This window comes from Corylus avellana, chromosome ca3 (assembly GCF_901000735.1).
Source record: "Corylus avellana chromosome ca3, CavTom2PMs-1.0".
NCBI classification, from domain to species: Eukaryota; Viridiplantae; Streptophyta; class Magnoliopsida; order Fagales; family Betulaceae; genus Corylus; species Corylus avellana.
In genome coordinates, this window is record NC_081543.1 from 30,679,346 (window position 1) to 30,703,596 (window position 24,251).

The following is a 24,251-nucleotide window of genomic DNA, read 5'->3' on the forward strand; positions in this document are numbered from 1 at the left end:
AAACTAAAAAAATTTCGGTTTTAACTTTTTTTTTTTTTTTTTTTTGGTAAGACGGTTTTAACGTATTGACTCAAGGACATATTTACCATAATATCAACAACTTTCATTCATGAAATCCCTGTCGTTCAGGAAGGGCCGAGAAACGTCCGTCGTATAAGGGCCGTAGATCAAATAATTTTTCGTTACTTTGAAGGAAACAGAATGCCGGTGGGACACTGGAAACGAGCGGCTGAGATCATCCCAACACGAGACCTAATCTCATTGGCGGAGTGAGCACTTCCTCGCAATATCATTGGTCCACGTCACTAGCTATGACATGTTCGCACAAATTGCCTTTCGTCTGAGTCTACACGCGAACTCGTGGGACACGGACACTAGACGCGAAGCGCCTATAAAACCGCTTGGATCCTCACGCGCAGTTCAACTGAGAGCAAGCCAAGGCCTTATATAAGCCTCTTCGACCCGCTTCACACACGCTCATTCTCAGGAGCTCCATTTGAATAGCAGAGAGCCAAAAAGAGAGAGAGAGGTAGAGAGGTAGAGAGGGAGCGAGCGAGAGCGAGAGCTGAGAGATCACACGATATGGCTGGCTCGTGGAGAGCACGCGGCTCCTTGGTCGTACTAGCGATTCTTCTCTTCGGTAAATGATGCTTCTCGTTTCTCAGATCTGATTTTCTTTTTGCTTGTTTGTGATCGTTGATTTGATTGTGTTTGATGCATTAGAGCGTATGTTTGCGATCGTAGCGTTAGATCTGATCGGATTTTGGCGTGTTAGATAGGAAATTGATGTTTGCAGAGATCTTAGAAGCATAGCATTTATAAAATTCTTGAATGGTTAGCCAAGTGAGTGGCTTGGACTTTCTGGTATCTCTCTGTGTAGTGTGTGAGATAAAAATTTGTCGAAATGGTTGTTTATATAACCTTGATCTGTTTTGTTCTGAGCATCGGACTGAATTGCCTGGTCTCTGTTTTCATTTTTATTGTTTTTTGCTTAATTGAGCTGCAAATTGTTGAATACATAACAGTTTCTCAATATGAAGAAACTAAATGATAAGGAGGAGAGAAAACAGAGAAAGTAAAATGGAGATGAATACTGATCTCATTGCGATTACAAAGGAATCTTATATTTATAAAATGAAAGAATGAATAACTAACTCAACTATCTCAACAATATTGACAGCTGTATAACTAAAATGTAACTAACATCAGTCAACTAAACTAAACAGTGCGTGTGTTTTTCAAAGCTTTAGATTCGTGTTGTAGCGTGCTAAAGCAATCAATTTGAAAAACTAAATGATGATGATATTTATAATGATTACCGCAATAAATATTTTAAATGAACAGTGACTATCGTATTGATTCTATTGAAATGTAATAAATCCACGTAATTGTTGATAGTTTTTTTAGCAATATTGTATTTCAACTATTTTTTAGTAAAGAAAATTGAGGTTCAGTGCAATGTTCATCAATTGGTTTATTAGTTTTGTGTACAAGAATGATGATCAAATGAGCATAAATCTGGATATTCTCTTCTGATCATCAAAGTTAATATAGATTTCCAGTGTTGATCCTTTTTGTATTCAAAAGACAGAAAATCGGATTTTTACGTTGCTCAAACAGCTTGAGTTTGTCTTGTACTTTATGGTAAATAGTGGCCTTAATGCCTAGCATTCTTTCCTTAGATCTTGTCGTTGACTGATATATATATATATATAATGATGTATTTGTCTTTGCTTCGATTGCTTCTTTTGGATTGAAAATTGTTGGAATTCTTTTTGGATGGTAATTAATATGGAAAATGATGAATAACAGGATGTCTATTCGCAATTTCCATTGCGAAAGAGGAAGCCACAAAGTTGGGAACAGTCATTGGTATTGACCTTGGCACAACTTATTCTTGTGTTGGTGTCTACAAGAACGGTCATGTTGAAATCATAGCCAACGACCAAGGAAACCGTATCACCCCATCATGGGTTGGATTCACTGACGGTGAGAGATTGATCGGTGAGGCTGCTAAGAACCAGGCAGCTGTCAACCCTGAGAGGACCATCTTTGATGTCAAAAGGCTTATTGGAAGAAAGTGAGTTGTCATTCTCAGCTTGTTTGATTGTGATTATTTGAATTTCTGTTTGAAAACAATAGTAACTGAGGTTTTTCTATCAAAAGGTTTGAAGACAAGGAGGTTCAGAAGGACATGAAGCTTGTTCCATACAAGATTGTGAATAAGGATGGAAAGCCTTACATTCAAGTCAAGATTAAGGATGGTGAGACCAAGGTTTTCAGCCCTGAGGAGATCAGTGCTATGATTCTGATTAAGATGAAGGAAACAGCTGAAGCATTCCTTGGGAAGAAAATCAAGGATGCTGTCGTCACTGTTCCTGGTGGGTAGATCTTCACTATAACATTGTACCTCTCCCTCATGTTGTTAATTTTGGCTTTACTCATTATTTTTTTGTATTCAATATACAGCATACTTCAATGATGCCCAGAGGCAGGCTACTAAGGATGCAGGTATTATTGCTGGACTGAATGTTGCCAGAATTATCAATGAACCAACCGCAGCCGCCATCGCATATGGTTTGGATAAAAAGGGCGGGGAGAAGAACATCCTTGTTTTTGACCTGGGTGGTGGGACATTTGATGTCAGTATCTTGACCATTGATAACGGTGTTTTTGAGGTTCTCTCCACTAATGGAGACACTCATCTTGGAGGTGAGAACATATCTTCTTAACCACTGTTTTATTCTTTATTATTTTTTCTGTAGAAGAATGTCTAAAGATTCTGAAGTGTTTATAATGTCTTAAGATGTTAAATTTTGTGCTGAAGTAAGATCTATTTCCTTGTAGGTGAGGATTTTGATATGAGAATCATGGAGTACTTCATCAAATTGATTAAGAAAAAGCATGGCAAGGACATCAGCAAGGACAACAGAGCTATTGGAAAGCTGAGGAGGGAAGCTGAGCGTGCCAAGAGGGCTCTTAGTAGCCAGCACCAAGTCCGTGTGGAGATTGAATCACTTTTTGATGGTGTTGACTTTTCTGAACCACTGACCCGAGCTAGGTTCGAGGAGCTGAACAATGATTTGTTCAGAAAGACCATGGGACCCGTGAAGAAGGCTATGGAAGATGCTGGATTGGCAAAGAACCAGATTGATGAGATTGTTCTTGTTGGTGGAAGCACCAGGATTCCAAAGGTTCAACAGCTTCTTAAGGACTACTTCGATGGGAAGGAGCCAAACAAGGGTGTGAACCCAGATGAAGCAGTTGCCTATGGTGCTGCTGTTCAAGGAAGCATCTTGAGTGGAGAGGGTGGTGAAGAAACCAAAGGTATTACTTCTCATTTTCTGTTATGATGCCAGCAATTATGTTATTTATGAAAATGGGGAAGCATTGAAAAATGTGGCATTCTGGATGCAGATATCCTTCTCCTGGATGTGGCTCCTCTGACCCTTGGAATTGAAACTGTTGGTGGAGTGATGACCAAGTTGATCCCTAGAAACACTGTTATCCCAACAAAGAAATCTCAGGTTTTCACTACTTACCAGGATCAGCAGACTACCGTCTCCATTCAGGTAATGGTTCTTGTATCTTGTTTACTTCCCTTCCAGCACATCAAGTTTGATGCTTTGAACTGTGTAAATCTTAGTTGGGATGCCTACTGTTATGATATCTCAGGTCTTTGAAGGTGAGAGGAGTCTCACAAAGGATTGCAGGAATCTTGGGAAATTTGATCTAACTGGAGTTCCACCAGCTCCAAGGTTTGCTTTTGCTTTCACCTTCTGTTAAACCTTATTAGAAAGTTTGCTTGCCTCAACTTCTGTTATAATGGGATTTAACATTATTTCACACCTCAATTTAACAGGGGAACCCCTCAAATTGAAGTCACATTTGAAGTTGATGCAAATGGTATCCTAAATGTTAAGGCGGAAGACAAGGGCACTGGTAAATCAGAGAAGATCACCATCACCAACGACAAGGGTCGCTTGAGCCAGGAGGAGATCGACCGCATGGTTCAGGAGGCGGAAGAGTTTGCTGAGGAAGACAAGAAGGTGAAGGAAAGGATTGATGCTCGCAACACCCTTGAGACCTATGTGTATAACATGAAGAACCAGGTCAACGACAAAGACAAGCTTGCTGATAAGCTTGAGTCCGATGAGAAGGACAAGATTGAGTCCGCTGTGAAGGACGCCCTTGAATGGCTCGACGACAACCAGAGCGCTGAGAAGGAGGACTACGACGAGAAGCTGAAAGAGGTGGAAGCCGTTTGCAACCCAATCATTACCGCCGTTTATCAGAGGTCGGGTGGAGCCCCGGGTGGCGGATCTGGGGAGGAGGATGAGGACTCAGAGTCGCATGACGAGCTGTAGACAAGTTCCAATTTCATCGTGTAGTGATGAGAAACCAGGAACTCGAAACGAGGATACGAGGATATAGGCTTTAGGAGGCGATGAGACTTTTTACTGTATTTTTTCTGGTGGTGGAAGTTATGGAGAAGAATTCCCCCTACTTCGCTCGTTTTTTGAGGTGAAGATACTTTCAGATGTTTTGTTATTATTACTTATATTTGTTTCCTTTTTGTTAGAACAACTCTTTTTTTCAAGTCTACTCCTGATTAGCTGCAATTCTTGTGCCTATGGCTATGTGTGGGGATATGTTTTTGGTTATTGGAATTGCGACAAAAAGTTTTTTCTCCAAACTGTCGGAAGAAATGCGAGAATTACATCCCGACACACATACAAGAAATGTTTTTTTAATCCAGTTTGGGGAAAAAAAAACTTTGTTCATAAACCTATTATGTGATTCGAAAGTTCAAAATGTGCCATTTGTGGAATAACCACCATCTCCACATTTGTTCAGTAAGTTTGGCTTGTCTCAGAGGAAAAATTTTCTTGTAAAAAATTATTGGTGCCAAAAAAAAAAAAAAAACTGAAATATTAATCTAAGAAAAGTTATCTTTCAAATCTTAGGAAGAAGACTTTTACCTCATTTTTGTTGGACGTGACTTTTAAATTTTTTATTAAATCAAAATTCAATAATAATTATTTCATATCCTATCATCCCATTTACTATTTATTTTTTCACAAGAAATTTTCAAAGGGAAGCCAAACTCTTGTTCAGTATATGTGGAAAATTGAAGGATCGCACGTGTAGGCCCCATTCCCATCACCCTCATCATAAGGAAAAAAAAAAAGGGGTAAATCTATCCGCTCTAATTATCAAGTAATTTGAACTTTTAATTGTTGTAATGCCTCGGAAAAAAAAAAAAAAAAAAAACTAATTGTTGTGCAAGAAAAATAGTATCCTTGATTTTGTCTCTCATCTTGTCTTTTTTATTTTTATTTTTTAAAGAAAATTATATCAGGAATATTTTTGTCATTTTCTATGCAAAATCGGGACATTGCAACTCGATGGTAATTTTGGGAGGGATATTGCAATAATTAAAAATTTGGGAAACATATTGCAAATTGTTTGACAGTTTTTTTTTTTTTTTTTTTTTTTTAAATTAAAAATAATTTGAACAATTTGGCCCCTTCCCACCTTTTTAATCAAATTGTTTGACAGTTAGACATGGTTAATATACTTTCCCCTAAAAGCAATTACATAAAAATGCTGATGCAAACAAACTAATAACAAAACATAGAAATTGATAAATCGGCTACTTAGAAAAAGCAGTGATTTTCAATGGCTACTTCGAGGGAGCTATGACCTCCAAAACACAGTAAATTATATTATAAGACAATAATAAACTCCTACTTTGTCATTGATAATTTTCCTTTAAATAGAGAAACAATATACTATTGATTATGTAATAGACTTAATTGGACAACTCTACTACGGAATGAATATAACTATTTAATTATTTATTGGACTATAAAATCTACGGAAATATACTCTTTATTGGACTCTAACATGACGCCAGACAATATCAAATAATTATGATTATATAATTCTAAATTGTAATTGGTGAACTTAGAGCATTTACAATGGACTATTCAAATAAAAGTTAGATTTGAGGAAAAAAATTTACTTTATCAAATTTAGAGAGCCACTTTTAAAATGAGTCAAACATTAGACTCACTATACTTTTCTCTACTTTAATTAAATATTATTATTTTATTAGTTTAAACCAATCAAGAGAGAAGAGGGTAAAAAATAAACTTAAAAAATTATATAACTTTAACATTTTGGCTCTTGAAATGTATAAGGAGCATAAATGACAATAGTTAAATATAAAGTAGAGAAGATAGCTTGTTAAATAAGTGTTCTCATGAGTTTTGTTAGAATTTTAGAGAAAAACTAAATATAAAGAGCTAATTAAGGAGGAAACTAGATACCAAATCCACTTGTTAATTACATGGAACTTAAATTAGCTCATTCTTCATGCACAAGTGAGTTGTTTCAAGCCTTCTTTAATTCAAATCGTGATATTATAAATCATTTTTATTTAAATCTATGAATGAATATAGAGTAGCCTTGACATGAGGCAAAGTTACAATTATTAGGGGTGATAATTACCCATGAAAAATGGTTAAGAATACAATCTAATTACATAAACCAGCATAATGAGATAGAAACTAAACAAATATATTTGCACCAATTTAGTTCACACGTAAGGTTGTATTTTATTTCAATTACAACCCAACATTTGGATTGCCTGAGCCTGCTGCAGCAACTCCTAGCCCTCCTCCACCATCTGATGTAGCTCCCAAGTTTTCATGGTCACCTGATTCTGTAATGGCAACTTTGTCACCGTCCAATTCGCGCACGAGTTCATCGATCTTGCGGAACTGATATGGCCATCTTACATTGTAGAGAAATTGGCGAAGGTCAAACCGATTATCCTCGGGTGAATAACTCTGCATTTAATTTAAAAAAAGGTGTAAGCTCTTATTGGATTTAGATCAACAGAGTAAAAGATTTGTTTGCTGGACAAATATTTGATGTTGAACTGGCTCTTTCAGCCAAACTTACCTCAGCATGATAGGAAGGTGTCAATACAGTCATTTTGTGTCGATTGATGGAGTAGTACTTGAAGAAGTGTTTTACTTTGTCAGCCACCTCCAATGGAGTTAATCTTGCACCCCATCTGTAGCAGAGATTCTGCAACAAGGGAAATAACACCAAAAACAAAATTGATGAGTTCTTATGACTGGATTAGCTATAAAAATATAATTGGATCAAACCACCTTGTAGATTTGGTAATACAAAAAGTTTTTTCATATGCATTGAAAGATGATAAGGGGGCACAATCCAAGCAAACAACCAGTAGAAAAATAGAGAACAAACTCAGAGAAAAGTGAAAAAAGCACGGTAAGAATAAAATTAGAAGGAGGGAGAATGAGGCATAGACTAATTCAAGAGGAAGTAAAAACATTGAAGCTCCATGAGAGAAATAGTGAAACCTAAAACAGACCTGGAACATAGATACTGGACCACATCGGAAAATTTTCCGCAACCTTCCATAGACGGAGAGTTCCTCATATGTCATTCCCATGTCCACTTCATCTAGCTGTTTTACACAACATAGAATTAGACTTTTTTTATGAATACAACATAGAATTAGACTTCCCACCAAAAGCATGATATTGACTTATCTATCTCTATAACTTATTCTTTCACCCAAAATAAAACATAACAAGAAAGAAAATTTGCATATGCTAAAGCAAAGAATGTCAATGCAAGTCAAGACACCCAAAAGCAAACCATTAACTAGGTGTTGAGATGAAGAATTTTGATCCTTTGAATACTACAAAGATTTAGCCTCCACATTGTCGACAATCCATGTTATCTGATGTGGGCATCCTAGGAGACGGACATTATTTAAGCAAACACAAAGGGTCCGTTTGCTAAAGTTTTGAGTAGTGTTTTGGATTTTGAGTTTTGAAAAAAGTAAAGCTTGAAAATTGATTTGGTGGAGGCCACATTTGAAAAAAGTATTGTATGTAGGGTTTACAAACGAAATTTGTTTGGTAAAATTTTGAGTAGTATATTTTTAAAATTAAAAAAATTAAAGAATGTTTCACCAAAATAAAAGAAAAAAGAAAAAGAAAAACTATTGTATTTTACCCTCCACGATGGTGGCAACCATTGTGAGGCCTACAGGAAGTCCATGGTGGCCACCATGGGCCGTATGAGGTTCATGGAAACCACCATGGGGCCACCAGAGGTTCATAGAAGCCACTATAGGACTGTCGGAGGTTCATGGCAGCCACCGTGGAGGCCTCTAGAGGTTCATGGCGGCCTCTGCAGGGCTGTCGGAAGTTCATGCAGCCACCATGGAGCTGACAGAGGTTCGTGGAGGTCATTGCGGGGTCCACTAGAAGTTCCTAACGGCCATTGCAAGGCCGCTGGAAGTTCATAGTAATTATTTTTTTAGAAGTGTTTTGTTTTTTATTTTTTTTGAAAATGTTCTATGAAAAGTGTTTTGTGTTTTGAGAAGACTTTTGGGGTTTTTTTGAAAGTGTTAAGCGGTGGGGCCACATCGAAAAAACCATTAGGTTATCTAGTATTTGAGAAGAGTTTTCAATATTTGAGAAGTGAAAAGAGTTTTACAAAAGTTTATCAAACATGTCCAAATATTCTAGAAAACTAATTATAAGAATGGTAGATACCGAAAATTAAAATCAAATGGAAGAAAGAATATTGTTTGTGGTTATTCCCATCATTTAACTCTCTTTACCAGAAAAATTACACAAATGAAAGAAAATCCATTACCTGACTGTAGTTGGAACGTATAGGCTCCAGTTCAGCAGTCGGTGGAGCTGCTTCAATATCTGCCAAGGATGAGAAACCAAGATTGATGGCAGCCCATCGTAGAAATGCTCGAAGATCCTGCTTACTAATACTTCCAATTGGATTAATATCTGCTGAACTGCAATCATACTGAGTAAAAGAGATGAGCATGAGTTCTAGCATAGTTGAAATATAACAACAGAGTCAAGATAAATATGAGTTCTAATATAATTTAATTATGACAGAATCTAGGCAAATCAACATTATACAGAATAGAGAAATCACCCAATCAACTCAAATATTGAGTATATGTCACAAAGTTGAAACCAGAACTTGAGTAAGCCATTCAAAAAATTCAACATAATATATAAAACCTAGAGAGGGGAAAAATAAAAAAGAAGAACAAATCCACACCTGACAGACATGGATCAAGATGACCCCTTAACGATTTTCACTGCTATAAAGAACGTTGTCTAAGCATATCTAACCTGTAGCATAAGTTAAAATTGTATGATACCTTTGTTAGGTAACCACGCAGTCCTTCATCCACATTGGAGCTACCCAAAACAAGATAAAATCCGGGTTTGTTGTGCACCCATGGCAAGAGTGACGCTAACATAAAAGCCAGCACCATTCTGATTCGAGCTTGAATATTCTGCAGACCTAAGTTTTCACTGTTAGATCCACCATCTACCTGTGAAAACAAACAGCAGATTGAAGAATTATTCAAACATAATTACTTACACTTGCTAATGTTAATATGGTCAAACATCTACTCCTTTACCTAAGCAAAGGCCCAATGTATCACATGAAAAGCATAACACAAGTTCTCAGATAATCACCCCACAAAACATATTAAAGAAAAAAGAGAAAGAAAGGAAACACAATCTCTCTATAGCATTAAAATCACACATCCTTGAAAAGGTGGAGCTAAGCCAATATAGTGATTTGGTCTATGACCCTAAATTGTTGTGCACAAAACAAAAAGTATAATTGGAAGTGATGGACTATATAGCAATGCCAGAAACAGAATTTTTTACCTTATAGCGTGGTCGCTTTCCTGTAAGGTTTTGAAATAAAGACAGAAGTGCAGAAACAACCCCATCTATGGAAACATCAAGATGCCATGAGCCAATCTCATCTGCTAGTACCTTTGCTCGTGACTTTGTGACTTCAGAACTGTAAGGAACAAACCCTGTTACTGGACTACAATACTCTCAGCGTGTAAGCTGAAATAATATCTGAAAAGGAACTTATTCAATTAAAATCTAATTGGCTTGTTGAAATGCAGTCTACAAGAAATAAACCTATTAATATCACAAAATCTTTTCTGTGTTACTATTTATAAGAAATGAATCCTGGCGTCTTTCCTTGGAGATATCATACAGCCTTCTCACTACCTATGGTTTTCTACAGAACGCATATACACTCCTTGATGGGCCTCATAAGGTAACAATGTTTCATTGGCCAGCAAATAATAATCCAGTCAAAATGCCAAAACTTAAATACAGTGATTTTCAATACAAGCCACACATGGAGTTGCCTGGCACTTTAGAAGTTTTTTTTTTTAATAAATAAAAAAAAAAAAAAAAAAGAATGACAAATTATGCTTATTCTGGTGTTGACCATGGAGTACCTATTTTAACACAATTACAACAAGAAAATATGACACGACAAGAAAGCATGGGTTTCGTGTACATGGACCCACCTGTTTTCAGATCCCATAAATACTGTATAAAATATGCGTTTTGCAAATTCTCTGCTGTCAGTAGGAAACTGTCCACCAGTATAATTTCCAATACGAATTGCATCAGCTTTGACTTGTTCATCTCCATTTGCTATTTCTGCATGTAAATATGCATCACATTTAATAATTTACAATCAGAAAATACAACACTTGGTTCAGGGTTCTAAAATATGTCCAGCTCTCTTCCAGCCTCTGCTGCACCCCTAGTACTTATGGCAGTTGGCAGGGAAGATACAGCCAGGAACCCCACAGAAGTTACACTTTACCAACCCTAGTACAAAGGTTTCACGCTCTGGAGGAAGTTGATAATCAACTTGACCAATTCAACACAAATATCCTCCTCTCTATACAAAGAGACCACTCCAAACAATAACATACTTTTTGGTAACATCTTCAGATTACCACTCTTGGCTAAAATAGATGTACAAATAATGTCCCATATTTAACGTCCTTTCTGAAATTTTTTTAAGTCCAGAAATAATGGTCCTTTTATGTTAAATGCAGCATGTAGCCCATTAATTATTTGAAACAAAAGTTGACAGTCAACAGAAATATGAAATGCACAGTACAAGAGTACAGCATCGATATGTTATGCTTAATAAAACCAACCTTTTACGACAAGCTGGCACATGCAGCCAACTATAGCAGCAACCGAGGAGCTATCTGCTCCACCAGAAAGAGGAAGCAAAAAACCAGAAGCTCCACTTCTTCTTAAATAATCCCATAACCAGCAACCTGGTCCAAAGGCTATTTCCTCCTCAGGATCATGATACTTGATCTGAATCATGTTCAATTTAGAACGAGTTTGGCAATTAGTGACATTCTTGTGAAAAGAATTCCACTGACAAAAACTCCATAATCACAAATGAAATCAAATTAAACTCATTTGCAGAGAATTTCTAAGCGAAAGCAAGACTGCTATTTCAATAAAGTTATTCAATTACAGTGAAGCCTTAATCCCACCAATATGAGATTGGTTAAATAGTCCTTTCTGAACCAAGAACTAACCTTAAGTGGACTAGAAGGACACATTTTCAGGGTAAAAGGCTGAGAAAGCTTGTATGGTACCGCCACCGAAGGAACTTTAATTTTGCAACTTGCTTGCTCTTGAAAGCTACTTATAGATCCTCTAAGACTAGCAACCTGTGATCAAGCAAGCAAGTTAAGGAACAAAGGTCAATTATTTATATTCACAACGCAGAGTTATAATTCAAAGAAATGCAATGAATTTGAATCGATAGAATTAATATCAGATTAACAGAACGGGTATCAAAGTAAATGCCTATTTTCAGAGACCTATCTAGTTGTTTGTATAAGCAGGTTTGCTAAGCAAACCACCAACAACAACCAGTACATACTCAAACAACTCATACATTAACAGGGTGACATGTAAATATGAATCATAGAATAGCATTGATGCAATACATAATTGTTGCTGAAAATAGAGGAAATGGGTGATTTATTTTCAAAGTAGCAATTTAGTTGACAAACCCAAATCGCACACTTACATGCTTATGCACTAGCATTTATCAACATAAATTGAAGCTATTTCATATAGTGCCTGTATATATGATTTGATATTGCTGAATGAATGCCACTATATATTGCAATGTAAAATTTGCATTCCATCACTCCAGCAACTTTCTTTTGAAATTTAGGGTGCGTCCTACATAGTTTTGTTTATTACATTCATCAAGCAACGACATAGGCACATGCACACACAAGGAATGCAAGATGTTTCATACCGCATCAAGATCTACTTGAGCAACCACAATCTCAATATCCTTCAAAGAAAATTGTGAGCCTTGAGCAACCACATCTCCATTTACAACAACGCAAGAACATCCATCTGTGACAAGTGACATATTAATTACATTAATTGAACAACAACTTCACAAAAGGAAAAAAGTAAAAAAAAAAACTATATTAAATAGTGGAGTTAGCAGAATAGGTAAACGAAAACAAGCACCAAACAAAAGGTAAAATGTTTAGAGATAGGAAAATAGACTGCTCAAGGTTTTTCCTAATAAGAAAATAAATAGCAACACTAAATTGCAAATAATATATTCAACTAAGAAATAGCGTGTACCATAGTAAAGGCGGCTGCCATCACATCCTTGGTGATTGCTGTACATGTAAACCCCTCCACGAGTATGAGTAGCACCTATAATAGCACGAAGACGAATATCAAGCTTTCTGAGTTGGTGGTGACTTCCACTTGCATTCATAAACACTTCAACCCCATTCAGCGCAAGATCAGCATGAGGAGGAACAGGACTATAAAGCTCTTCACAGACTTCAGCCGCAACAGCTCTAGCAATGAAAAAAATGCTTGACATTTAATATTTCATCAAGGGTCTGATAAAGTGAGAAACCCACAAATTTGTTCATATAATGTCCATGAGTTCTGCAATTATTTGATATCTATGCACCTATGGGAATTATCTATAAGAGAACTTTTATAGGAAGAATGAGGGATTGAGATTTTCTATCTAATTTCTTTATATCAAAACAAAATAATAATAAAAGGGGCTATGTACAGTGACACAATTTTCCATAACTTCAGTTGAACCTGCCTATCCAACCTTTCACTGCATGTAACTACAAAAGAGACGGGCAGTATAAGTTACCAGAAGGACAACTGCTGGTAATGTTGTCACTTACGTGTCTAGAAACTGGACGAATCCATAGCCAAAAGGCGCTGTTTTCTGTGATATATGCTCAGAAATTTCAATTGGGAGTTGAAAGTCCTCAAGTTGGCTTCTTTCCTTCCATCCCGTGAACCATCGGAGTTCCCTGTAATTGCCATCATTTGCAAGCCACATCTTCGGGCGTATAATAATTATTTTTCTGTTAAAACATAGAACTTGACAATTGTAACGCTCCGACCCTTTGATGACAGGCATGCCAATGCTACATAAGATGCCGTCAGTCCAATCACCAAGCAATATCTCTTTCAAACACTCCCATCTGCAAGCACATCAAACACTCCCATCAGCAGGCAATCAAAATATCTTCTCATGAAAACAAAGCGATTTTCAAAACCAGTTTTCGTCAAACAAGAACTGGGCGCCAAAATAAGACTTAAAAAACATTTTAACACAACTATCAATGATGTCATCCGTTAAATCATTTACCCATAAAACCTAACAACACTCTCTTTTATTTACGGTTTTACAATTGATATACCCCACGAGCAATCAACAAATAAACCAATTTCATTCAGTAAAAACCCTTTGTATCACATAATTCACCCCCATCTCCCCACACTTTCTTCTCAATTAAGCTCCAAGTTTACGACTTTTCCAAACAACAATTGAGAAACCAAAACCAAACCAAACTCTCTACACTATAACAGCAACAAAGTAGAGAAAACTTACGCATGAGTGACGGTATCAAGCTCCAAGAAGTGGTCTTCGCAGCCATAACCAGTGATCTCGAGCTCGGGGCCGAGCCGAATCACAGCACCGGCTTGCTTAGCCATGGCTATGGACTCCTTGATATTCTTCAAGTTGGAATCGAAATCCATAGCCCACTGGTTCAGATTACACGTGGCCACCTTCAACAGCCTCATCTCGAACAGTCTCCTTCTTCTATGAACTCAAACAAAACAACTAAAAGCAGTGGATTGCGTGGAAAAGACAAAAACTTTGTGTAACGCTCTATTTGGTTGCTGAGAAAAATGAAAGATTGGGGCTTTCCCTCACCTCGTCGATGCTTGTGAATCAATTGTGGAATGTGGAATTGGATTCTGTGTTTGAAGGGTTTATATAAACTTTTGGGGGATTTGGAATTTGGAATTTGGAATTTGGGCAACGGTTTGGAATTTAGTAAGCAGCGAGTGTTGGACGGGTTTCGACTCCCGGATCCTTGGACGGGTTAAGAAAAGCGGGAAATTTTCTGGAAGTTGTTGTAGAGGCAATATGATGGGTTGTTACGACGAAGTTCGCTTGCAATATGTGTTATTGGTATTTTAGGTATTTTAGGTATTTTTCATGTAAAGTCGCTTAAAAACATATATATTAAAAAAAATAAAAAACGTCACGCAAAAAATATTTTAACTACTACAACTTTTATTATAATTTTTTTTTAAATATATAATAAAGCTGCGTCAATTATAATTAAATTTAATTCTTTTAGTTATTGATGTGATAAATATTTTATAAACTTACAAATTAACCTCACATTTTAAGAGTCTGTTTTATGATTGCGTTTGAAGAGTCGAAAAGTACTTTTAATACTAAAAAAGTCAATTTGAAAAAAAAAGTATTCGTTTGATCAAAAAATTAAAAGCGTTTTTAAAGGTTTAAAAAACATAAAAATTGTCAAAACAGACTTTTGACAAAAGCTTGAAAATGAACCTTTTGTCTAAAAGCGTTTTTTAATTTAAAAGCTTTATTTCTCAAACGTAATTTCAAATAGGCTCTTAAAAACTATATTTCTCAAACACAATCTCAACACATGCTCTTAACGTCCATTTGGTATGCTAAATAAATATTTTATTTGAAAAATAAATAGTTATTACAAAGAATAACAATGTGAAAGGAAATATTCTTCTTTTTTTTAAAAAAAAAAAAAAATTACATTTAGGGTTAATAACCTTTTTAGCACCTAGGTTTTCACTCCTTTTTTTTTTTCACCTAGATTTTAATTTGTTTCACAAATAATATTTGATTATAGGTAAATACCAGTTTAGTATCACTGTCATCATTCCATCAATCAAACTAACGGACATACATGTGTTGTAACAAAAACATGCCATGTGTTCTAACAATTTTTTTTTAAAAAAAAATCATTAAAATAATTAAAATAATTTAGAAAATCAAAAATTGAAAAAAAGAAAAAGACAATATATAAGGTGGCCTTGCCACCCCATTTTGGTCGATGAGGGCGGCTGGCTATTCCCATTTTGGCTATTGAGGGTGGCTGAGACCCCATAAAGCAGACATAGTCACATGGGGTGGCCAAAATTAGTTCAGCTTATAAAATGTATTAAATTGATCTTTACCCATAAGTCAGGTACTATATATGATACGAGAAACCTATGTAAAAAAAAAAAAAACAAAAGGTGAAAATCTAGGTAGTAAAATGTTATTAACCCTTAAATTTATGACACGACTCAAAATGAACGGCTGGATGGGCTGCAATTAGGAGGAATTGTAGAGGATCCTGTCCTTGCTCCCTCACCCAAACGCCATCGTTTGCATGCATCCCCGCCCCATCTAGGAAGAGAAGCTCACATATTCACATAGTTCAGCGGAGAGCCAGAGAAGAGCTTTCTCGGGGCTCCAATATCTGCAAGAAAACCCTAATCGTATAATCTAGAAAAATTGTTTATCAATCTATCTGAGGCCGAGACGATGACGGAGGTGGCTAGCTCAGTGGTGCACGAGGTGCTGGGCCCGAGGGCCCAGGACGTGGATCAGCCGATCATCGACTACATCGTAAACGTCCTCGCCGATGAGGACTTCGACTTCGGTGACGACGGAGAAGGCGCCTTCGACGCCATTGGCGAGCTCCTCGTTGCCGCCGAATGCGTCGACGACTTAGCCGAGTGTCGCTCGGTGAGTTTCTCTCTCTCATTCCAGTAAAGCTTTTCGCTTTCGGCCCGATTGTTTGCTCGCAAATTTTATGAAAATGTGATAAAGCATAAGGTTTATGGGTATTGGATTTCACATTTTTTGCGCGGCTAAAGTTTTGTATTTTTGGGGTTTTGGCCCGTTTGGTTGGTCGGGAAGTGTATCTTTGTGTGTTTGCTCAGCTTAGCATAATATTGGCTTTTGGCCCGTTTGGTTGCTAGGAAATTCTGGGAAGAGGAAATAGGTTGGGATTGGGAATATTGGGTTTCTCATTATTTTCTGAATTCTATGTTCTAGATTAGGCTCTTGGTATTTCTGCCATGGAAGTATGAATTCTTTAAGGATTCAAAATACTACATAATCTTTCATCGTCTATGTTTTCTGAATAGTTATATGAAAATATAAATTATTAGTCACAGTTGCTTTTTGAGCCCATTGAACAAGTGTTTTGTTTTTGTTTGCCATTCTTAATTTCTATGGAAGTTTATGATAGGCTTGCAGCAAATTGTGTGAAAAATTTGGAAAGCATGGGTTGGTCAAACCTACAGCAACTGTGCGGAGCCTTGCAACTCCATTCAGAATGAATGCTGGAATGGATGAGGAGCAAGTTCCAAAGAAGAAACCTGAGCTGATGGATGGTCCTGGACTATCTGAACGTGACCGAAGGAAGAAAGAAAGAGAAAAGCGGCAAGAGGAACGCCAAAGAGAGGTAAAAATATAATAAGAGATAACTATGTTTCCATAGTTATTCCAGATGCCAGATCTTATTGGTAATGCATGGGTTTGGCATCATGAAGCCAGAGTTTTTGCCTCATTGTTTAGCCTTGTTGACTGCAGATATAATTAGATTGAGCTGAGATCCTATATGAGGATGACATGGTTTTGGCATCATAAAGCCAGAGTTTTTGCCTCATTGTTTAGCCTTGTTGACTGCAGATATAATTAGATTGAGCTGAGATCCTATATGGTGATGACATACATGACCCAACAAATTGGGTCTTTAGTTTTGCTCTTGTTCTAAGTAGTGTATCCTTAATTATCCAGGCACAATACCGAATGCATTTAGCAGAGATGGAAGCAACCAGAGCAGGAATGCCTGTTGTATGTGTAACTCATGATAGTGGTGGTGGACCGGTTGTCAAGGATATCCATATGCAGGACTTCGATATCTCTGTGGGTGGTCGTGACCTCATAGTGGATGGTTCAATCACACTGTCGTTTGGAAGGCACTATGGTGAGTTCTCTTTTAGTTCCTCATGACACTTGCTTCACACTAAGAGAAATAATGGAGACTGAAGTTGAGGAAGATAAGAATCAAAAGATATGCATGTTTTAGATGGATTGCATTATTGCTAAAATTTTCACTTTGCTGGTTGACAACATATATAGAGAATGGTATAAAATGTTAGTTTGAATTGGTGATTTCCTTTGTATGTCTTGCCATGTTTATGTGAGCTGATATGTGTTTTCTCCTGAGTGCGTTTGAATCTGCCTGTTCTTTATGGTGGAACAGCTCACCGAATTGCCATTCTGGAAAGGCTGATAATGTTAGCTTCAGCTTTGGTTACACAATAATGTTCTTCTGTACTATTATTGTCAGTGCAGTGCATTAGTGAGATTCAGTTTACAATCACTGTAGAAGGGTTCATAATGTTCCTCTCCAGGTTTTGGCCCATGAGATTATAAACTTTTTTATTTGCTAAGACTACGCCCATGTTAACATGTCCACAAAAGTTTGAGATCCTTTCTCTGCCTTTTCCAGATTTGTTTAGGCTCAGTTAATTTAAGGTTAATTTTCTCTGATGATCTCAAAAGCATTTATAGCTATTGGCAGTTTTCTAGGTGTAATAATTATGTTGCAGTTCTTTTGTTTGTGCTTTTACATACTGCAATTTGGATGCAGGCCTTGTTGGAAGAAATGGTACAGGGAAAACAACTTTCCTTAGGTACATGGCTATGCATGCAATTGATGGTATTCCTGACAACTGTCAGATATTGCATGTCGAGCAAGAAGTGGTTGGTGATGATACAACAGCATTGCAGTGTGTTCTTAACACTGATGTTGAGAGAACACAGCTTTTGGAAGAAGAAACTCGTCTGGTTGCCCAACAGGTTGAATACATACTGTTTGAACCTTGAGAACTACTTTGGTTCTGGTCTTCAGCTTTCTGACTGCCTTCTCTTTGTTGTTCTGCTTGGATTGAGGTTTATGTTCTTCTTTAGTGGACCTACTGACAATTTTTTGGTTGCCCTGAAGAGAGAATTAGAGTTTGAGGAAGCAATTGGAAAGAGCAATGGGGAGCTGAATCAGGTGATTGACAAAGATGCCATTGCACAAAGGCTTGATGAGATATACAAAAGGCTTGATGTAATTGATGCTGATTCTGCCGAGTCACGTGCCGCTTCCATTCTTGCGGTCAGTTCACGAGTCTTTTGCATTATTGGTGGTTTTTTTTTTTTGACAAGTAATTTCAAATATTATTAATGAAGCGCAAGGGGTGTAATTTAAGCTTCAATTTATATTTGGCAAGCTGGAGCTGTAACTTGGGAGCTCACTTCAGCTATAGTTGAATATGGTACAGGATGTGAACATTGCGGTGATCTGATGAATCACTTGAAAGTCTTGTATTTTCATTAAATCCTGTAGGTTGTCAGTAAATTAATGGCAAGATCTTGCTTGTTAGTAAATGAAACATGCCATTCAAATCCAGTTGGTTGACTGGGTCATTGAGAAACAAAAAATGCATGTGTTTATGTCTCTTTGTTCATTTTTGGTGTTTGTTGGTTCATGAATTTTCCTCCTAATCAAGCTGATTTAATTAAACTTCTTTTTGGCTTTATTATTATATTATCAACTATTTTTCTGAGTTATTATCTTACCAAACTGAACTATTTTCAGGGCCTCAGTTTCACTCAAGAGATGCAGCAGAAGGCTACAAAAGCTTTTTCTGGAGGATGGCGAATGCGAATAGCTCTTGCGCGTGCGTTGTTTATAGAGCCTGATTTGTTGCTACTCGATGAACCCACTGTGCGTTCTATTTTATGCGTTGCCTTAGAGATTTTTTGTTCTGTTGTATAGGATTTGGGACATACTTTTTTATTAATTTTAATTATTTTTTTCAGAATCATCTTGATCTTCATGCGGTCCTTTGGCTGGAAACATACCTTTTGAAATGGCCAAAAACTTTCATAGTTGTTTCGCATGCAAGAGAGTTCTTGAACACGGTAGTAAACCAGCACCCCTTGCTTTACTAATATGAAGAAGTTGGTATTATTAATTACTCTGTTAATTTTCCGTAACCTGTGTCACAACATCTTTTGATATGTCTATTCAACTTCACTATATTCTCAGGTAGTCACAGATATTCTTCATTTACATGGGCAAAAACTGACCGCTTACAAGGGGGATTATGATACGTTTGAGAGGACACGAGAGGAACAGGTTAAGAACCAACAGAAAGCATTTGAGGCAAATGAACGCTCCAGAGCTCATATGCAGGTCTTTATTCCATTATTATCTAAGTGTGTGTTCGTGTTTGTGTGGTTTGTTTGTTTGGATATATCTGTCTGTAGCTTTGATGATGTCTATATTGACTAGATCAAGTTAAATGTTATTATTTTGTGGTTTTTTTATTTCCATGTAGCCCGTCACATTGCTTTATGTTTAAAATTTCGCAATATCTCTCTCTCCTCCAGTGTTTCCAAATTATAGTAACTTGTATTTGATTGCAATATATATATTTTTTTGCTATTGCAGGCCTTTATTGACAAGTTCCGCTACAATGCAAAGAGGGCATCTCTTGTCCAGTCAAGAATCAAGGTACTTATTATTATTAATATTTGGTCCTTAAATCAAATTCTTGAAACTTATAACAGCTGTGGCTTGTCGCTTCATTTCATTGGCCATGGTGTACATCACTCAAACAACTTCAAAAGTAGCGTGACAAGTTTTTCCTTAGGTTCTTTAAACTATTGATTGGTTTTATGAGCCTTGCGTCATAAATGAATTTATATGCCTACGCTTATCCTTTTGGCTTCTTCAGGCATTGGATCGGATGGGTCACGTGGATGAAATTGTCAATGACCCTGAGTATGCACAGCTCTCCTTTTATGGTTAAATTACATTGAGGAAATGTAGAATATTTTGCACGAGTTTGCTCCATCTCTCCTTTTAGCTATGCATGTTTAAAACTTATTTGACTTTTTTTGTTTGCAGCTACAAATTTGAGTTCCCAACTCCAGACGACAGACCAGGTCCCCCTATAATAAGTTTCAGGTTTGCTGAGCTCATGTAGCAAAAATTTTGAATTTCTGTTTTTAGTGATAAGTCTCTAGTTTATGATTGTAGACAGCATTTGCTTCTGAGTACTGAAAACTCTTGATTACTTTTTATAGACATATAGACAGTTAATTGTGTGAACTTTTAGGATTACTACTTTGTGAGATGGAACTTGTTGAATTGTATTGATGTTTCTTACATTTGATTGCAGCGATGCATCATTTGGTTATCCTGGGGGGCCCATATTGTTTCATAATTTGAATTTTGGGATCGATTTAGACAGCCGCATTGCAAGTAAGCGTGCTAGTTCCCCCACTGAATACTCATGCTTTTACTCTTCTACCTCATCCATATATACATTTTATGTTTATAGTAAATGATATTATATTTCTGGTGGAAGATGGAAATTCATCATGATGGTTCTTTATTAGTGTTTTTTTTTTTTTGGGACACCTCATGTTTTGCAATATGTTCGTTTGAGGATATGATTATAATCATGATAAATTAGTGCCTTGAGTACAATGATAAGCACAACATTAATCTGGTTGGCAGTGGTTGGCCCAAATGGCATCGGCAAATCAACTATACTCAAACTAATAGCAGGGGAACTACAACCAAGCTCTGGGACTGTTTTCCGATCTGCTAAGGTACATTATACTGTGGTCTTCATATCAGCAGTGTTAAATAACAAGCTTATATTTTATTGATTCAGGTTGCAATGAGATGTAACTGCATTCTCTATGACTTTCTCTACTGAAGTTTTGTTTTATATTGTTGTGGCATTATAGACTAGCATTCGTCTCTTCTTTTACATTTTATGTAAGAGCACAGAATACCTGGTGTTCATCTCTTCAACTTATTGCAATATTGCTGTTGGCTTTGTCTGCTTTTATCTGATGGGACTTATTTTCTGTCTACAGGTTCGGATTGCTGTTTTTAGTCAGCACCATGTTGATGGGCTCGACTTATCTACAAATCCCCTTTTGTATATGATGCGCTGCTTCCCAGTGAGTTCGCTGTCTACTTTTTAAAGAGGACTTTAGCGATTGTTTTCCCATGGGTTATTTAAGGGTTATTTTTGTTTAAGGGAACAATTACATGCTGAAATATTTACATGTTGCATCTTTTATTCCAGGATAGGTTGCTAGGAAAATTATGATGTTAGATTTTAACCTCAAGTACTGAGATCTCCAATCTAGATAAAGATATAGCAAATTTTTTTCTTTCTTTGGTTTCTATGGTTTTAATCAACCCCTTGTATGCTTTAGAGGTTACCGGGAACCTAGTAAGTTCTTTGTCTTACTATTTGGAACAGCCATGCTTGCAATTAAAAGATTGAAATTCTTATTAGAATTTCCTTTCTTGCAGGGTGTGCCTGAACAGAAGCTCCGATCTCACTTGGGTTCATTTGGTGTAACTGGAAATCTTGCACTTCAGCCAATGTACACTTTGTCAGGTATCTGATCCTTACTATACTTGTTTAGGAATAAAGATAGATATTTTAGTGGAGATTGGAATTGATGTTCTACATCTAGGATTTGACTTGGACCTCAAGTAGGACAGAGTACTGGTTAGTTGAGTTACATGCTTTCTAAACGAGCATGTGAACTTAAATTCGGATTATGGATGTTAGTCACAGTGCCAATCTCAATTATATGCCAATGAGTTCTAATTCTTGGCACTTCCTCTCCCCGTAACAACGAGGTGGAGGATGTACTTATAAAAAAAAAACGAGGTGGAGGATGCAGTTGTGGTTCAAAATGTATTGGGTGCTGTGTAACTCACCAGTTGCAATTATGATCTGTATCTTTATTCTCTAAATACTCTACTCTTTTTTTTTTTTTTTTTTTGGATAAGTTCTTGAAACACTAAATTATGTAATTTCTCTGAATGATATATTAGGCGGTCAAAAAAGCAGAGTTGCGTTTGCGAAGATAACTTTCAAGAAACCGCACATAATATTGCTTGATGAGCCGTCCAATCATCTGGTAAGTCATTATCTTTTTCTTCACTTGATTTATTTATTTTTTGGGGGGGAGGAGGGGGGTTTTTTTTGGTCGTTATTACTTGTAGTTGTAGTAGTATTTGACCTTTTCAGTTTATCGCTTTTCCTAGGAAAGAAAGCTGCTTCATGTTGGAATGTTCTAGTTTTCTATTATTATTACTGTTTTCCTCACAATATTTTTTTAATGTGGGAATTAATTAGAAAAGTTCATAATCCAAGAGTCAAGAATTGATTCCCTCAGAGTAACAATAATGAATTGCATCATTTTGACACAATCTGAAGGTAATAAGTGTATCCCTGTCTTTCTAGATTGCATCCTTAAGAAGACCTGGCTGGTCTATTGCATCCTTAAGAAGACCTGGCTGGTCTACTGTTGCAATTGGTCCTTATTGGGAATCTGGATCATTTAATAACAGTTTCAATAGACTGATATATCCATGTGATTCTCAATATAGACTCCATTTTGTCCAGTTAAGCTTCCTTCTTGTCCTTGGAAACTACATTTTAGAAATGGTCTAGAACTTCACAGTTATATTATTGGAGCACAATATTATGATCACGATCTTTTGGTAGTGGTATCTGAAGTACTCCAAACTGGAGAAGCATCCTCCTCTCTCTCTCTCAGGCTGGAGTGGGTGTGTTGGATATCTTGTTGTCTATCTTATTTATCACAGAACATTTAATTAGCCAGGCATACTGAAATTGCTGTAATTGTACATGTTCAACATCATGAAAACCTTTGTTTCCAAGAGTTTGTTTTTTCTGTTGGAGAACTGAAATTTGTTGATACGTTTTGCAAAGGGAACTTTAATTCTAGGAGCAAGTACTAAAAGTTTCACTGTAGGATAATGTTTTGCAGCAAAAGGAGATTGATTCTTATGTAATGAAATTTTTGAAGTTTTTTTATGTGTTTTGTGAACTTAAGGACTTCTTTTTAAGGTTAATAAGCTGGCTATTCATCTCATGTTCATATATCATGCAAATGATCAATTATCAAACATGCCCTGGAACACATTTGATGGTAATACACCTCGTGAAACAGCATATTTTGCATGTGTTCCTTGGTTTGGATTTCTGTCGAAACAATTGATGCCTTATTTACGGAAATACAGTTTATTATAGATTCCTACTTGTATCAAATGAAATTGTTGACAGCTGACTGGGGATTCGTTTTTTGCATAAATTCTAGGATTTGGATGCTGTGGAGGCACTAATTCAGGGTCTTGCTTTATTTCAAGGAGGCATTCTCATGGTATGACACCTCGGCTCTTCATGACTCCTATACACCACCCATTATCAAGCAAATCAATGAAGATGGCTTTTGCGTTTCTATATCTTGTTTTGGGTATAAATTGTATATGTTTGGTTGCTTGCAGGTTAGCCACGATGAGCACCTAATATCAGGTAGTGTAGATGAGCTGTGGGCAGTATCAGAAGGAAAGGTAACACCATTTCACGGCACATTCCAAGATTATAAGAAGATACTGCAGTCGTAATCGGAAAAGGTTGTCAGATTCAATCTTTTTCAAGCTGCGGACTACCCTTGATTGCCAAAAATTACAGGGATGTCAGCACTTACAGAACACTGTAGAAACAATTTTGAAGGTTGTCCCAGCCATCATAGGTGGTAACTTTCTGCTAAAAGGATGAGAGATGCTGTGTTCACTTGGCAAATATATTTTGATTCTACAATATGTTTATTCTATCTTCAATTTTTAATGGCCCTTGTGACCATTCCTGGCTCCAAATCTATTTCATCATACCATAGGTTAAAGTTGAAAGAAATCAAGAACATGTGCATGTAATATTTGGTCTAAATAATAGGAAACATGTTTTTTTTTTTGAAAATTTTGTGGTTCCATATTTAAAACCAGATTCAGATTCATCGCGCTTATTGGCTGGATTTAG

General features: G+C 36.6%; 3 protein-coding genes across 3 annotated transcripts; 2 read left to right on the top strand and 1 right to left on the bottom strand.

Annotated features, from left to right (window-relative positions):
* The first annotated feature begins 413 nt into the window (after window positions 1-413).
* LOC132173813 (endoplasmic reticulum chaperone BiP) lies at window positions 414-4,622 on the top strand. Its single transcript, XM_059585425.1, has 8 exons — window positions 414-640; window positions 1,813-2,080; window positions 2,167-2,381; window positions 2,470-2,712; window positions 2,848-3,327; window positions 3,418-3,572; window positions 3,676-3,758; window positions 3,863-4,622. The coding sequence occupies exons 1-8, from the start codon at window positions 583-585 to the stop codon at window positions 4,365-4,367; spliced, it is 2,007 nt and encodes a 668-aa protein (XP_059441408.1). The 5' UTR covers window positions 414-582; the 3' UTR covers window positions 4,368-4,622.
* A 1,807-nt stretch (window positions 4,623-6,429) lies between these two features.
* LOC132176613 (glutamine-dependent NAD(+) synthetase) lies at window positions 6,430-14,279 on the bottom strand. Its single transcript, XM_059588870.1, has 13 exons — window positions 13,861-14,279; window positions 13,145-13,450; window positions 12,570-12,793; window positions 12,226-12,329; window positions 11,489-11,623; window positions 11,090-11,258; window positions 10,442-10,577; window positions 9,774-9,912; window positions 9,251-9,427; window positions 8,716-8,883; window positions 7,415-7,510; window positions 6,973-7,101; window positions 6,430-6,857 (listed from the first exon to the last, which is right to left on the bottom strand). The coding sequence occupies exons 1-13, from the start codon at window positions 14,052-14,054 to the stop codon at window positions 6,633-6,635; spliced, it is 2,202 nt and encodes a 733-aa protein (XP_059444853.1). The 5' UTR covers window positions 14,055-14,279; the 3' UTR covers window positions 6,430-6,632.
* Window positions 14,280-15,718: 1,439 nt separating this feature from the next.
* LOC132174796 (ABC transporter F family member 3) lies at window positions 15,719-24,051 on the top strand. Its single transcript, XM_059586476.1, has 18 exons — window positions 15,719-16,044; window positions 16,553-16,768; window positions 17,104-17,293; window positions 17,963-18,171; window positions 18,317-18,475; window positions 18,959-19,087; window positions 19,183-19,284; window positions 19,412-19,558; window positions 19,817-19,879; window positions 20,103-20,149; window positions 20,276-20,335; window positions 20,550-20,632; window positions 20,891-20,985; window positions 21,259-21,345; window positions 21,707-21,794; window positions 22,241-22,326; window positions 23,533-23,595; window positions 23,720-24,051. Exons 1-18 carry the CDS (start codon window positions 15,841-15,843, stop codon window positions 23,837-23,839), a joined length of 2,148 nt encoding a protein of 715 aa, XP_059442459.1. The 5' UTR covers window positions 15,719-15,840; the 3' UTR covers window positions 23,840-24,051.
* Window positions 24,052-24,251: the final 200 nt, after the last annotated feature.

Coding starts and splice junctions, on each gene's coding strand:
- LOC132173813 (XM_059585425.1), top strand. CDS start 583: ATGGCTGGCTCGTGGAGAGCACGCGGCTCCTTGGTCGTACTAGCGATT. Junction 3,328..3,417: donor GGGTGGTGAAGAAACCAAAG/GTATTACTTCTC, acceptor TTCTGGATGCAG/ATATCCTTCTCCTGGATGTG. Junction 3,573..3,675: donor AGACTACCGTCTCCATTCAG/GTAATGGTTCTT, acceptor ATGATATCTCAG/GTCTTTGAAGGTGAGAGGAG.
- LOC132176613 (XM_059588870.1), bottom strand. CDS start 14,054: ATGAGGCTGTTGAAGGTGGCCACGTGTAATCTGAACCAGTGGGCTATG. Junction 12,794..13,144: donor TTCGTCCAGTTTCTAGACAC/GTAAGTGACAAC, acceptor TTTCATTGCTAG/AGCTGTTGCGGCTGAAGTCT. Junction 11,259..11,488: donor GTCCTTCTAGTCCACTTAAG/GTTAGTTCTTGG, acceptor AACATGATTCAG/ATCAAGTATCATGATCCTGA.
- LOC132174796 (XM_059586476.1), top strand. CDS start 15,841: ATGACGGAGGTGGCTAGCTCAGTGGTGCACGAGGTGCTGGGCCCGAGG. Junction 19,088..19,182: donor TGCTACTCGATGAACCCACT/GTGCGTTCTATT, acceptor TATTTTTTTCAG/AATCATCTTGATCTTCATGC. Junction 22,327..23,532: donor ATGAGCCGTCCAATCATCTG/GTAAGTCATTAT, acceptor CATAAATTCTAG/GATTTGGATGCTGTGGAGGC.